This window comes from Lepidochelys kempii, chromosome 3, assembly GCF_965140285.1.
Source record: "Lepidochelys kempii isolate rLepKem1 chromosome 3, rLepKem1.hap1, whole genome shotgun sequence".
Classification (NCBI taxonomy): Eukaryota; Metazoa; Chordata; order Testudines; family Cheloniidae; genus Lepidochelys; species Lepidochelys kempii.
The window spans coordinates 1,499,613-1,514,101 of record NC_136382.1 but is presented as its reverse complement, the minus strand read 5'-3'; the positions used below and the strand labels follow the sequence as shown (position 1 = coordinate 1,514,101).

General features: G+C 48.9%; 1 protein-coding gene across 2 annotated transcripts in view; it reads left to right on the top strand.

Annotated features, from left to right (window-relative positions):
* The window catches only part of TMEM214 (transmembrane protein 214), a 37,874-nt gene that overhangs the window by 16,189 nt on the left and 7,196 nt on the right, over positions 1 to 14,489 (top strand). For both annotated transcript variants that reach the window (XM_073335447.2, XM_073335446.2), the window contains exons 6-11: positions 1,278 to 1,383; positions 3,452 to 3,533; positions 9,658 to 9,759; positions 10,719 to 10,860; positions 12,064 to 12,155; positions 13,194 to 13,242. In XM_073335447.2, coding sequence (XP_073191548.1) covers positions 1,278 to 1,383; positions 3,452 to 3,533; positions 9,658 to 9,759; positions 10,719 to 10,860; positions 12,064 to 12,155; positions 13,194 to 13,242 — 573 coding nt within the window. The remainder of the gene's footprint in view (positions 1 to 1,277; positions 1,384 to 3,451; positions 3,534 to 9,657; positions 9,760 to 10,718; positions 10,861 to 12,063; positions 12,156 to 13,193; positions 13,243 to 14,489) is intronic.

Here is a 14,489-nt window from a genome sequence, read left to right as displayed (position 1 = left end):
GGGCCTACCTCTGGCTCACAACTTAACTTTGCTTTGTTAGCAAAGTCTTGACCATTACTTTAGTTCAGGCCTCAGATCTCATACCAGGCCTCTGATACCAAAGGTTTATGGTTCAGGGCCTCCACTTACTACACTGTCTTTCTGGGGCCGTAAGTATTGTTCAGCTGATGAAACTGAGAGTCAGGAAATGAAGAACGAGGCTGCTTTCCAAGCCTCTGAGTCAGGGTTCATTAATGTGATTTGTTCAGCCTGCCTCCTGTCCTGCACAGAGCTCACAGCTAGAATAAATCATCTGGCTGGTGACAGCTGTACTGGGGATGGGGGCAGCTTCTCATTTGTTTGTTTAAAAAAACCCCAAATCCTTCTAAACGACCAAGCAGGATCCTGCTGTGGTCCTAGCCAGCCTGTCCCTGCTTGAGCTTACGGCAGTACCCTGGGTCTCTCCAGTCCTTCCTCTTGACTTTTGCATCCATTTGTTATAGCTTATCTTGAAGCATAATCTGGTCAGGGCAGGGACTGCATCTCCCTGTGTGTGTGGGCAGGGCCTAGCATGATGGGCCCACACAGTAAGTGTAGGTATGGGGAGAATGCTGACCTGTCTCTCAGTATGTCTGAGTATTTGTGGGCAGTTGAAGTCCAGAGTCTGTGGGGACCAGTAACAGATGTGAAGAGAACAGAAAAGACAGCAGTGGCATCTCACCCGGTTTTTACTTTTTCCCCACCGCCTGTCTCCGCTTCTGGGGCTAATAGTATTAGTGGCAGTTCACTTATATCTTAAATGCACTGGCAGGTAGAATGGATTTATTCAGTGTGTGTGTATCTTGTGGCCTTTAACCCTGTGCAGAGGTCATTTGCAGCCTAATTTTGATAGATCTTTTGCTGCTGGACCACATATTTGTTCCCCTCCTGTGCTTTGAAGCAATATATCTGCTTTGATACAGCTGCGTTTAGTTGCATCTGGGGGAATGTCTGACACTAAATATAAAATACACCGTCTGTTTTAGTCTCGTGTTATCACGCTTTTGCTCTGAATCTTGTATAGTTCTCTCTCTTCCTGCAAACACTTCAGTTTCAGATTTGTTTCAGCTATTCTTGTCGTATTGTTTCCTGTCCTCAAATTCCATGTCAAAGTCATGGCACAAAGTGGCTTAGCTGGGGATCAGATTCACAGACTGTTGCTCTGAGCCTTTCACTGCCTTTTCTTGGTAGAATGTTATGGGGGGAGGGAGGCTGTGGAATTTGTTTTAAAATTAATTTGTGTTTGATTTTCCCTTCAGTATTTAGAGCTGTTACGGTCCCATCAGAACAAGCCAATGAAATGCCTCTCAATCATGTGGGCTCTGGGACAAGCTGGATTCACAGACCTCACTGAAGGACTGAAAGGTAAGAGCTGCCTGAATCCAGAAGGTGCAGTCTGGGGAGATCCAGGGAGTGAACTTAATTTCCACTCATGCACTTGCTCCGCTCTACTTGAAAACAGGACACGTACCTGAGATAGCAAAGGCATGCCGCTGTGGGGCACAGTGGGTGAAGGACCCCAAATAATTCATGCAAGACTTGTAAATGTGTGGTGAGGCTCCTCTCTCTAATGGGATTTAGCTTTCTCTTACCTCACTTTCATGACTTCATTGCTGGGGTAAATCATTTTCAACAGTAAAAGCAGGGGGTCACCTAATTTATTTGGAAACTTGTTTGCAAATGAAATAACTGATGTCCCTCTGGGAGGTATCCATCAGTGCAGCAGAGATGTAACAGGTGTTACATTCACTGCTTCTCCTTAGGAACTAGTGCTTGTTGGCTTTGCAAGTTCCTTTGTTCCTTAACTTTGATGCAAACAAAGATTGGGTTTAACCAGGGAATGACGGCTGGAAATGACGCGCATGCTCTGGACCTCCGTGTGTTTTCTGATCCATAAAGTGCAACATTTAATACTACAAAATGTGCAGCTCTAGGAAGTGCTAGATTATTTTCAAACTACTGTTGGCATGGAGAGAGAGAAGCTAATTTTCAGAACTAATAGTCGTGCTGGGCAGTGCTCTAAGCAACTATTTCACTTCCCCTTTGGAGAGCGGCCATGATTGTGGTGTCTAGACTCTGGAAAGTACCTCTATAGTACTGAAAGTTAAACAGTCTCGCTACAGGATGGGTGTTTTCCAGCCTGATCAGACACTAGCCTCCACTGCAACATTGCTATAAAGCACCTAAGACTGCTCAGTCAGTCACAGGGCTCAGCTGGGTAGTCTGACCTATTTGAGAGAGCTCTTGTGGACTGGAACCAGGCTGCTCCATGGTCTGCTGGGCGTTTTAGGGGAGAAGGGAGAGAGGAAGGCGAGACGTATTGAGTAAAAGGTGTAGCCAATTGTTCGACTGCGCTCGCAGAGCTTTCTTCAACACGTTCCAGAGACCAAAGACCAAACTTAGGCCACGTCGATAGGGACAGCGCTGCGGCAATGCGGCTGCACCCGTACGGCTCTGCCGCTGCAGCGTGTGTGGTGAAGATGCTCTACGCCTATGGGAGAGAGCTCTCCTATCAGCATAGAAATCCCCCCTCTGCGAGCGGCAGAAGCTCTTCTGCCGGCATAGCGCTGTGCACACGAGCGTTTTTGCCGGCGTGACTTGTGTCGTTGAGGGGTTGGTTTATTCACACCCCGAGTGACAAGTTATGCCGGCATGCGCTGTAGTGTAGACATAGCCTTAGCCAAATTGATTGTCAAAGTGGCACAGTACAAAAAAGGAGACATACATACCCTCCTTCTGGAAAGCAGTTCTTTTCTCCCAGTATATGCACCTTACGCAGAAGGGGAGCTTCAAAGATACACATTTTACCTGGTAGTATTTGTAGTCTGATGGGTACAAAGCTCTCTGCCATTATCAAGCCCACCAGTCTGTAACAGTTCCTTAACCTGTTGTTTTATTTGGTACTTTTCTTATCTCTTTTTGGATACTGCGTTCCCAACCAGCTGGTGCAGAGCTCCATCCCAGCCTGTGCTAGGACACCCCATTCCTGTATCCTGGCTTTGACAGGCTGCCAATTTCCTAATGCCAAAGCTGACTTCAGCTTTGCAGCGTGTTGTGGGATACTGGACGTGAGTAAACAGAATAATGGAGAGAGCACAATACCTTCAGCGCACACACACACTGTATACATCCTCCTAGTACCGTGTGCCTAATGCCCATTAACAAGGTGTGTACTACACCTGACAGACAGGAGTTTTGGTTTAGGGTTACATATAAAAACATTTAAAACATTAATCTCCCTGCCTGTCTCTTTCAAGAGCTGTTTGGGTAGAACCAAGAGCTGCTCACACTTTTGGACCCAGATAGCTTCAGGCAGGGGAGTGGCTCCTATAAATACCTACCTTTTACACTGATCGTGTTGCCGGACAGTCGTTAGGAAACACTTCAGAGACTCCTCCCTGTACTGTTCTAATAGCTTTCTCCTTTTATGCAGTGTGGCTTGGCATTATGCTTCCAGTGCTGGGGATCAAGTCCCTCTCCCCCTATGCGATTGCCTACCTGGACCGGCTACTGATGTGAGTTATAGCTGAATTTGATCAGTCTCTCTCCGTTAAGGATAAAGCCTGCCCCAGTTGTCATGTACAGCGCTTCCTGGGCCACGGGTAGCCCCGGCCTACTGACATTAAGAGCCTGGAGTGTGCGTATTCAAGTCTGACCAGCCGGATGGGAACTCCTGCCCTCAGCAGGGGTTGACGGTGTGTCACGCTGGCATAGCGTTGCAAATGTGATGCTGCCTGACTTGCAGTGAGGTTTGACCCATGACCTCAGCCTCAGTGGGGCGACAGTGTCTAAACGAAGTATCAGTAATAACTGTATCTTGTTATCTTGGCCTTTAGAGTGTCCGTTTTCTGTAACTCAGTGCTGCCTGCTCTCTGCCTAACGCCAGAATCCTGACAGCACTGGTTAGCTGAGGAGCAGGATTGCGTCTAAGTCTCCCATGGTCTCCTGGAGAATCAAGGGCTGTGTAAACTGGGTTTCTGGCCTGGCTGTGTTCTGCTCCTCCTTCAGTAGCCAGGCGTGCAAGAAGGGAACGCTGTCATTCAGCATCAAGCAACCATGGCTGTGCCCTGTGTCAAAGATCGGGACAGCTGCGTTGTTGTATGCTGATTAGGTCCAGCCCTCACGTTCCTGGCCAGCTGCTAATGCAGCAACCCAGATCTAAAGCAAATGACACAAGTGAGAACCCAGCTTTGGCCAGTTTTCATAGTGAGTCAGTAAGCTCACTGGTCTGTGTCTATTGTGGACTGCTCACGGGTTGGGGGAGGTGCTGGAAGCCGACAGATTGACTTGTGCAGATGGAGTGCTGTGAAGGAAGCCGGTGTCCATCCCACTGCTGCTGCTGGCAGTGCCTAGTTACGGCATTCTGTCTCTCCAGAACGACTGAAAATTCCCCAACCGCAGTGTGAGAGAGGAGTGACACTTCTGTTATGCAGCTCTGCTACTTTGTGTTTGACAAGCCTGGGGAGAGAATGGAGCAGGCTCCCCCCAGCTGCGCTTGGGCTGGGTGTTGGATGGACATTCCTGTGCAGGAGAGAATATTGAATGGTGCTAACAATACTGAGTGTTGCATGAATCCATAAACTAGGATTACAGGTTTATGACCTCATTTTGGTGTAATAGGTCCTGTAATTAACAGCCCAACAAAACTGTCACTGACATCTTGAACACTGGCACCAGAAACAGAGAGCCCGGGACTAGACATCTCCGCAGTAGAAGATGAATGCTATATACCAGTGCTAGAAGTCTAAATAATAAGATGGGTGAACTAGAGTGCCTAGTATTCAATGAGGATATTGATATAATAGGCATCACAGAAACCTGGTGGAATGAGGATAATCAATGGGACACTGTAATACCAGGGTACAAAATATATCGGAAGGACAGAACAGATCGTGCCGGTGGGGGAGTGGCACTATATGTGAAAGAAAGTATAGAATCAAATGAAGTAAAAATCTTAAATGAACTAAATTGTACTACAGAATCTCTATTGATGGTAACTCCATGCTTGAAAAATAAGAATATAGCAGTAGGGCTATATTACAGACCACCAGACCAGGATGGTGTTAGTGACTCTGAAATGCTCAGGGAGATTAGAGAGGCTATTAAAATAAAAAACTCTAATAGTAGTAATAATAATAATAATGGGGGATTTCAGTTATCCCCATATTGACTGGGTCCATGTCACCTCAGGACGGGATGCTGAGATAAAGTTTCATGACACCTTAAATGACCGCTTCTTGGAGCAGCTAGTCCTGGAACCCACCAGAGGATTTAGTCCTAAGTGGAGCACAGGATCAGGTCCAAGAGGTGACTATAGCTGGACCGCTTGGTAATAGTGACCATAATATAATTAAATTTAACATCCCTGTGGCGGGGAAAACTCCACAGCAGCCCAACACTGTGGCATTTAATTTCAGAAAGGGGAACTACACAGAAATGAGGTGGTTAGTTAAACAGAAATTAAAAGGTACAGCACCAAAAGTAAAATCCCTGCAATCTACATGGAAACTTTCTAAAGACACCATAAGAGAGGCTCAACTTAAATGTATACCCCAATTTAAAAAACATAGTAAAAGAACCAAAAAAGAGCCACCGTGGTTAAACAACAAAGGAAAAGAAGCAATGAGAGGCAAAAAGGCATCCTTCAAAAAGTGGAAGATAAATCATAATGAGGAAAATAGAAAAGAGCGTAAACTCTGACAAATGAAGTGTAAAAATATAATTAGAAAGGCCTAAAAAGAATGTGAAGACCAGCTGGCCAACGACTCCAAAAGTAATAGCAACATGTTTTTAAATACACCAGAAGCAGGAAGCCTGGTAAGCCACCCTTGGGGCCACTGGACAATCGAGAGGCTAAGGGAGCACTCAAAGACAATAAGGCCATTGCGGAGAAGCTACATGAGTTCTTTGCATCAGTCATCACGGCTGAGGATGTGAGGGAGATTCTCAAACCGGAGCCATTCTTTTTAGGTGACAGATCTGAGGAACTGTCCCAAATTGAGGTGTCCTTAGAGTAGGTTTTGGAACAAATGGATAAACTAAACAGTAATAAGTCTCCAGGACCTGATGGGATTCACCCAAGAGTTCTGAAGGAACTCAAATGTGAAATTGCAGGACTACTAACTGTCAGCTGTGACCTATCATTTAAATCAGCTTCTGTACCAAATGACTGGAGGATAGCTAACGTGATGCCAATTTTTAAAAAGGGCTCCAGAGGTGACCCTGGCAACTACAGGCCAGTAAGCCTCACTTCAGTACCAGGCAAATTTGTTGAAACTATCGTAAAGAACAAAATTGTCAGACACATAGATGAACATAATTTGTTGGGAAATAATCAACATGGTTTTTGTAAAGGGAAATCATGCCTCACCAATCTACTAGAATTCTTTGAGGGGGTCAACAAGCATGCGGACAAAGGAGATCCAGTGGATATAGCGTATTTAGATTTTCAGAAAGCCTTTGACAAGGTCCCTCAACAAAGGCTCTTAAGCAAAGTAAGCAGTCATGGGATAAGAGGGAAGGTCTTCTCATGGATTGGAAAGTGGTTAAAAGATAGAAAACAAAGGGTAGGAATAAATGGTCAGTTTTCAGACTGGAGAGAGGTAAATAGTGGGGTCCCCCAGGGGTCTGTACTGAGCCCAGTCCTATTCAACATTTTCATAAATGATCTGGAAAAAGGGGTAAACAGTGAGGTGGCAAAATTTGCAGATGATACAAAACTACTCAAGATAGTTAAGTCCAAAGCAGACTGCGAAGAGCTACAAAAGGATCTCACAAAAGTGGGTGACTGGGCAGCAAAATAGCAGATGAAATTCAGTATTTTTAAATGCAAAGTAACGCACATTGAAAAACATAATCCCAACTCTACATATAAAATGATGGGGTCTAAATTAGCTGTTACCACTCAAGAAAGAGATCTTGGAGTCATTGTGGATAGTTCTCTGAAAACATTCACTCAATGTGCAGCGGCAGCCAAAAAAGCGAACAGAATGCTGGGAATAATTAAGAAAGGGATATATAATAAGTCAGAAAATATCATGTTGCCTCTATATAAATCCATGGTACGTCCACATCTTGAATACTGCACGCAGATGTGGTCGCCCCATCTCAAAAAAGAGATATTGGAATTGGAAAAGGTTCAGAAAAGGGCAACAAAAATCATTAAGGGTCTGGAACAGCTTCCGTATGAGGAGAGATTAATAAGACTGGGACTTTTCAGCGTGGAAAAGAGGCGACTAAGGGGACAGATGATAGAGGTCTATAAAATCATGAGTGGTGTGGAGAAAGTAAATAAGGAAGTGTGATTTACTCCTCATAATACAAGAACAAGGATCCACCAAATGAAATAAATAGGTAGCAGGTTTAAAGCAAACACAAGAAAGTATTTTTTCACATAAAGCGCTGTCAGCCTCTGGAACTCCTTGCCAGAGGGTGTTGTGAAGGCCAGTACTATAATGGGGTTCAAAAGGGAGCTAGATAGATTCATGGAGGATAGGTCCATCAATGGCTATTAGCCAGGATGGGCAGGGATGGTGTCCCTAGCCTCTGTTTGCCAGGAGCTGGGAATGAGCGACAGGGGATGGATCACTTGGTGATTCCCTGTTCTGTTCATTCCCTCAGGGGCACCTGGCACTGGCCACCGTCAGAGGACAGGATACTGGGCTAGATGGGCCTTTGGTCTGACCCAGTGTGGCCGTTCTTATGAATTGGGTTCAAATTTGTCTAATTTTCCTTGCCAGAAAGGTGCAGGGCATGTCCGGCTGAAGGGCCTGGGAAGAGAGGCTGCAGCGTGGCCTGGGGTGGCAGGCTGTGCCGGGACAGACCTCAGATCCTCTCCGAGATAGCCAGGCTGTGCAGCTGCGCATTCGTGGAACGTGGCGGGGTCATTAGTCAGAGACCATGCACTGTCCATTCCTGAGAGAAGGTGGGGGTCTAACTGGTGGGCACAGGAGGAGAAGAGGGAAGTGCACTCAGCAGGCTGGAAAGCTCCTTTGCTTTATGAAGGGGGCAAACAGACTTTCTCCCCGGGGTGGGCTCCACAATGAATAGGCTGAATCTAGACTGCAGCTGGGGGAGGGCTGCTCTCGCTCACTAATGCCTCTGGCTGCCTACAGCCTCTAGCTCTTCAATTATCCTTTCCCCTCCTTCAGACACTGGTTTTCTGGTCTCTTCTCCTGTCTCTTTTCCCGCAGACTGGTGGAAATGAGGGTTGTGAGCATGGGCTCATTGCTGCACAGACAGCCACACAAGAGACGTTTTCAGTAGCAGTTTGGAGGGCAGGCAGCATGCGGTCCCCAAGATGTCCTTTCTCCATTCCCTGCATTAGGGCATGGGCTCTAGAGAAGCCATTTGAAGGTGATCTGTGAAGGATAAAGGGGACTGGTTCTTTAGCCACCATAAAGCAACAGAAGAGAATTCCTGAAAAGTTTTTACTTTAAATAAGGGTTTTTTCCCCCTTTGTCTTTTCTCTCGGGAATGTCACATCTGTCATGTGTGAGCCAGATCTTGGGCAGTGTTCCTCCAAACTCTTCAGCCTTCGGTAGCCTGAGTAAATGGTCTGGCTCTTCGGTCAGGGTTTACTGTATGCTATTTCCATTGCCACTCTCCTGCCAGGTATCTAGTTGTCCATAGTCTCCCAGAAAGAGTAGATAAGGCCTATGTCCCTAATGTTAGAAACAAGCACAAACACCTTTCTTGCCTCCCCAATCCAGCCCTACATTATAAAGGAGCAAACAAGTGCGCAAGCCCCTTGTTTCCTTTGCGTGTTGTCTGAAAAGAAGAAAGGGGGTAAGTGAGTGTGTGTGTGTGTGTGAGAGAGAGAGAGAGCCTTTCGTCAGAGGCTGTTCTGGTATACTGCTGAGTGTGCAGAAACAAAAGGCGGTGTGTACTGCACAAGAAAACAAGCTGGGCAGTGCTGGGAGAGTGGGAGTGAAAAGTACAGAATCAGCGCAACCCTGACAGAATTCCTGGGGGCTGATTACTACCGGCTCTGTTCTCCGTGGCTCATGGCCTCAGGGTTGTAGTCTCCAGATGCACAGGGCGCTGTAAGGTGCAGCCTTGAATGCTGCTTCCGAGTTGGGCCTGTAGAGTAGCTGGAGAGGAGCTTGGCTCTTTGCTTAGGACAAAGTGCTGCAGAATACGCAGGGCCACTCACCACCGGTTCCGCAGCCAGTGATGTGTCACGGCAAAACTGGGCCTGAAATAGACGCAGCGGGATTGTGAAACCCACCTGCTGCACTCCCACCACAGCTGTGTTCTCATAATGAACTGGCATCTTCCCTGCGTTTGAGGCCTGAAACGTGGTGAATGTTCAGGCCAGCTGCTGCTGTTTTGGAAGCAATCCCTTGTAAGAGTATTAGCAAGCAGGGAAAATTCTGCTAACAGCAAAGCAGCCTCCTACTGCCAAGGGTCCAGAAGGAGATTCTTTATGGGCTGATTTGTTTGATGTTCCCACTTTGAAATTAGGCAGCTTGGATTTAATCTAGGGTATAATCCTGGAGCTTTAGGGCTAGTGATGGGAGGGTGGGGGGATCAGCATGCACAGGCCTTGGAAACAGCTCACCAAGGGATTCCCATCTGTCTGCCTGCCTGCAGTGACATGTCAGGACAGAAGTTACAGGAGTCATTCTTTCGTTGCAGGACGCACGCAAACCTGACCAAAGGGTTTGGCATGATTGGACCGAAGGACTTTTTCCCACTCTTGGACTTTGCCTTTATGCCCAACAACTCCTTATCACCCAGGTATGGCTGACTTGCCCATGGTCTTGATACAGGAAAGGTGACTTGCAATCCTTGGGGCTTTATTTCAAGCAAGTGAAGAAATGGGTAGTGAGAAAAGCAGCTTGGCTGGGCAGGTGCCCGCAGCGTGAGAGATGTCATACCAGGCGGGAGGCGCTAGCTGGGGACCTGGCGTGGGCTTAGGAGAGTGACTGCTGGTATCTTCGTTTTCTTGACTTTTGTTGGTTCAATTGAAACTAGACTGAGTTATTTTCTGTAACTAATGAGGCTCGCATGTATGTATCGTAGACACGCTCTGAATGAATGAAAGGGAGCTTCACTGTTGGTTTGAAGACCAGATCATTCCTCAGACAGTGAGCTGGGGAGCGTGTGTTGTTCTGGAAGCAGTTGTTCATAGCTCCCATTGCACCTGTCGTCGGGAAAGCTGCGTCACAGTGGCTGGTTGCACAATTGCCATTCCTCAGTCTCTGGGGCGGGGCGGGAGTGTCTGAGGGCCTGAGTCTAGCGAGCCTTGGGAGGAAGGGCATGGCCAGGACCATGAGGGCTGAGCCGATTGAGGAGGCTGGAACTGAAAAACAAGAGAATGACGGGGGAAGGGCAGATACACTGGCAAAGGGGAGCCCATCCTAATGATATGTTCCTGAAACTGCAGCTGCTCGCCACCCCTCCATTCCCGCCCCATGGTGCTGAGCAGGGCATGCGCTCCCACATTCACACCAACTGGGATCGCCCAGTGCAACACTCGGTGCATCCTGGGTGCTGTCTGAATGGGAGGAGAGAACAATCGTGCTTCGCCAGCAGCCCCACTGGAGAGCCGTCTCCTAGCACCTACTCTGGCTCTCAGGAGTGCGTGCTGCCTTGCCACCCGTTCAGTGTTCCCCGAAGCAGCTGTCCCCGCCTCAGTGAAGCCGAGTGCATAGGGCTGGAACGAATGCAGAGTGTTCATGTGATCTGTTCTTCAGCCTGCAGGAGCAGTTACGCCAGTCGTACCCCAGACTGAAAGTGCTGGCGTTTGGCGCTAAACCTGAGACCACGCTGCACACCTACTTCCCCTCCTTCCTGTCCAGAGCCACTCCAAACTGTCCTGCCGACATGAGGAACGAGGTGAGCGCCTGGAGAGTCGGCAGGGCGGTGGGGTTCGTCTCTGTTCTTGGCACAGTGAGCTGGGCCAGCGAGGGGGGCCTTGACTGAGCGTGAGGTTTCTGTGCGGAGTTAGCACTGTTCCACCATCCCCAGGGAGGGGCGGATGGGAACCAAGTGAGGCAAGGTCAGCACACCTCGGGCCGGGATGACCCGTGGGTGAGTTGTTCAAGCCCAGTTCCAGCCAATCCAGAGAGCTGCCTTAACAAAGAGTGGGGGGCTGGGACTTGTGCGCCTCTTGCTGCCTTAGGGTGGATAAAGAAAGTCTGACAGCTGGCCTTCTGCTTAGCTCTTATGTTAAACGTTCAAGTCTTGTCCACTGTGTCGCTCCTGGAAGACTTGTCGGGATGACTGGAGAACCGCTAGGACTGACAGCAGAGACCTAGCAAAGGAAACCTGATTGAGATGGGAATTCTCCAGGTGCTCTAAGCTGGTTTTTAACACCTGTTAATTCCCAGCAGCTGGGTGAAAAGCTCTTGGTGCAGAGACCCATCACCCTCACCCATCAGATAAGGGCTGAGAAAGCTCCCGCTCACACTGCAGGCCCCCAGTGAAGTGAGGAGGACTTGTTTGTGCAGATATCTCTAAGGAAAGACTGGGCAGAAAAAGGGATTTTTTAATAAAACACCTTTCAGGGTTTCTTTATCCATTACAACAAAGCAAAAAAAGGCCGAGCCCCAGATTTTGTGCGTTGAGGGAAGTGCAGGTGTGAGGGGTCCAGTGCCTGGATACCATGGTGATTAGTACGCTGTAAGTAGGTAGCTAGAGAGATGGGAGAACTAGACTAGAGAAAAGAGTTGAGAAATAACCTGAACTGCATAGTGGTGCTGGGTGGTCCAAGATGGCGTGCTGAACCAGGGCTGGTTCTATCAAATGGGGAAGCCAAATACTGCCACAGGATCAGAAACGCTGTCTCGTTCGCAGGGGGCGAGTGGGCCTGGTTTTCGGAGCTGCTGTGAGCTTCAGGGAGAGCTGGGGCTGCTCAGCCCTTCTGGAAATCAGGTCCCTTGCATGTAGGTCCCAAACTCTGTCAACAAGCTTTTGGCCTGGCAAGCTGCGGGTGTAGTGTGGTGGTAGCAGAACTTATAGCCTCCCCGAGGGAGGACTGGAGACACGCTGAAGTTGTAGCAAGCAGCCATCCAGCCCTTCTGCTTTCCTCCTGCATAGCTCCTGATCTGCCTGAATGAGTGCCTGAGCATGGATGCCCTGAGCTTCAGCGTCTGGCGACAGCTGTACACTAAACACCTCTCCCAGTCCAGGTAGGTGTGTGCACATGGCCGGCTGGGCTTTGGGCCGATGCACATGAGCAGAAACAGTCAGCAGGAGGCAGATGATCCACTTCCTCTTGCCTGGGCTTGGCTCAGGGTCTGTTCTGGAGGACTCGGGCTACACAGGGGGCACAGCTGATGTTCTAACGGGGGGAGAGGAAGGTACCCACCCTGTGATGGCAGCGAGCCCAGGAGGAGCTGACAACAAGCCTGATGAGTTTAACAAGAAATGATTCCTCCGGAGAGCGGCAGTTCAACTGATAGCCCAGCATGTCTGCTTGCGTACAAGCCTAGGGCTGGAGCGTTGGGGTAACTGTCGGATTCCCCCAGAACCACACTGGGCTGACTGTTGGGAAGTTGAGCCATTCTGATGAAATTCCGGAAATCGAGAGCAACTGTCTGAGCAGAGCTATGGGCTTGGTGCACAGCCAGCCTGGCTAACGTGCTTTCCCTGCATGGCTGCGTCCTGCACAGCTGCAGCAAAGGCCAGAGCTGTGCTTCACAGAGTTATCTGGGGAGATTCCCTTATCTCCAGGCAGGGGCCCCTGGTGTTAGTGGGGCCAGTTGTTAATGTTCCTTTGAGTCCCAGGAACGTGCCCCTCACTCCTTACTGCAGCGTGAACTCTGTGAGGCTGGGGCAGTGGCTCGGAGCTGACTATTGCTGCCTTCAGGGTGGTCCAGGCCTTCTCTTCCCCGTGACTGGTGACCCTTTGCAGTATTGGGCCTCCATAAGCACATCCAGGCAGCATGGAAACTCCATGGAGCCCTCTAGGACATACTCTCTGGCCTGCCTGGCAGGCTGGGATATACAGCACAGCCCTGACATCTTCTGCGTGAGGGCTGGGGAGGGACCATGCGAGGAAGAACAGCTGGAGCAAAAGCAGCCTGTGGGAAGAGAGGGGCGAGATGTCCATAATCACTAAATTCTGTGGTTGGACATCTTCCTGCTCCAGCCAGCTTTCAAAACACTAGTCTGCTGGCAACACCCTTCCACAGAGAGACTGAGACGTGTTTCCTTTGGCTCCACAGCTTGCTCCTGAACCATCTGTTGGAGTCTTGGGACAGCACCACCAAAAAGGTAGGTGATCTGCGGGGGGTGGGCTGGAGGGCAGGGACAGTGGGGCAGCAGTCCCTTTCCATGGGGCGGTATGTGCTGGAGGGAGGAAGGCGGCACTGAACTGGCACTTAGGAGATCAGGGTTCAAACCCAGCTCTGCCGTCCACTCCCTGTGTGATCTGGCCAGTTGCTTAATCTTGCCTGTGTTTCAGTTCTGCCTTGCAGCGAGCTGGGCAGAATTGCTGCGGTTTTATCATTTTGACACAGTAGCGATATTTGTTTTAAGCATTGTTTTTATTGTTAAATGCTCACAGGTGTGGGAGATGCTGGGGGTCAGACAATAATTCTTTAATGGTAGTTAATGTCGAGATTCAAAGAGTTAAATCTTAATAACCATTAAAACCCATTGTCAGCATTGCATGTCAAAATATACCTAGAAATACCTTTAAATGAAACTCTGAGATCTCAGCCCCTGTTTTTCTTACTTTGCTTATCTATAAATGTCACTTGTCGATGGAAATGTGTTCCTGGCAGTTTGTGTACGTTGAAATCAATGGTTACTGGTAAAAATTGAATCCTGCCATGCCTACTTCGAGGGCACTTTCCAAGTGGGGCTAACGCAATCTCACTGCCTCTCGGGGGCTGTTGTGCTTGGTCACTGTTGGGAGGGAGCCTTCTAACATACTGGTATAGACTGAGATGGTTCATATCTTCTCCTCTCCTTCAAAGTGCTGTATAACTCTGCGTTCCCTGCCTACGTCTCTGACCTTGTCTCGTACTGTGTCCTTCGCAGTGCCGATGCTGCGGGTCTCAGTGCCTGGTTTCCTTTCCCTCCCTCCGCTGTCCCATGCTGCTCTCCAGTGCGTGGAGCCCAGCCCAGGCCAATGTGCATCTGTAGTCAAGTCCCATGTTCTTTCCAAGGCCTCCCAGAAGGGAGTTTATAATTATGTGGCCAGAGTGAATGCCTTTGTGGGCTTTCCAGTGCATCCCATCTTCCATGTCTGCCATTTGGATTGCAGCTCTTGGACTTTAAACTAGATTGAATTTCTACATGTACCACTAGACTGGAGAACAGACGAGAGACTGCTCCCCCCGGTTTCCTGGGAGGAAGGGAATGGACTACATGGGATCTAGCTGGCCTCCCCCCTTGCTGGTATCCGTGGGGTTTGTGCAAGTTGGGCTGCCCGAACTTTGCCCAGTATGGGTGCTGCACTGGCAGCAGTGAGTCTGTCTGCACTGACTGTGGGACAGAACCTAGAGCAGCTGCGG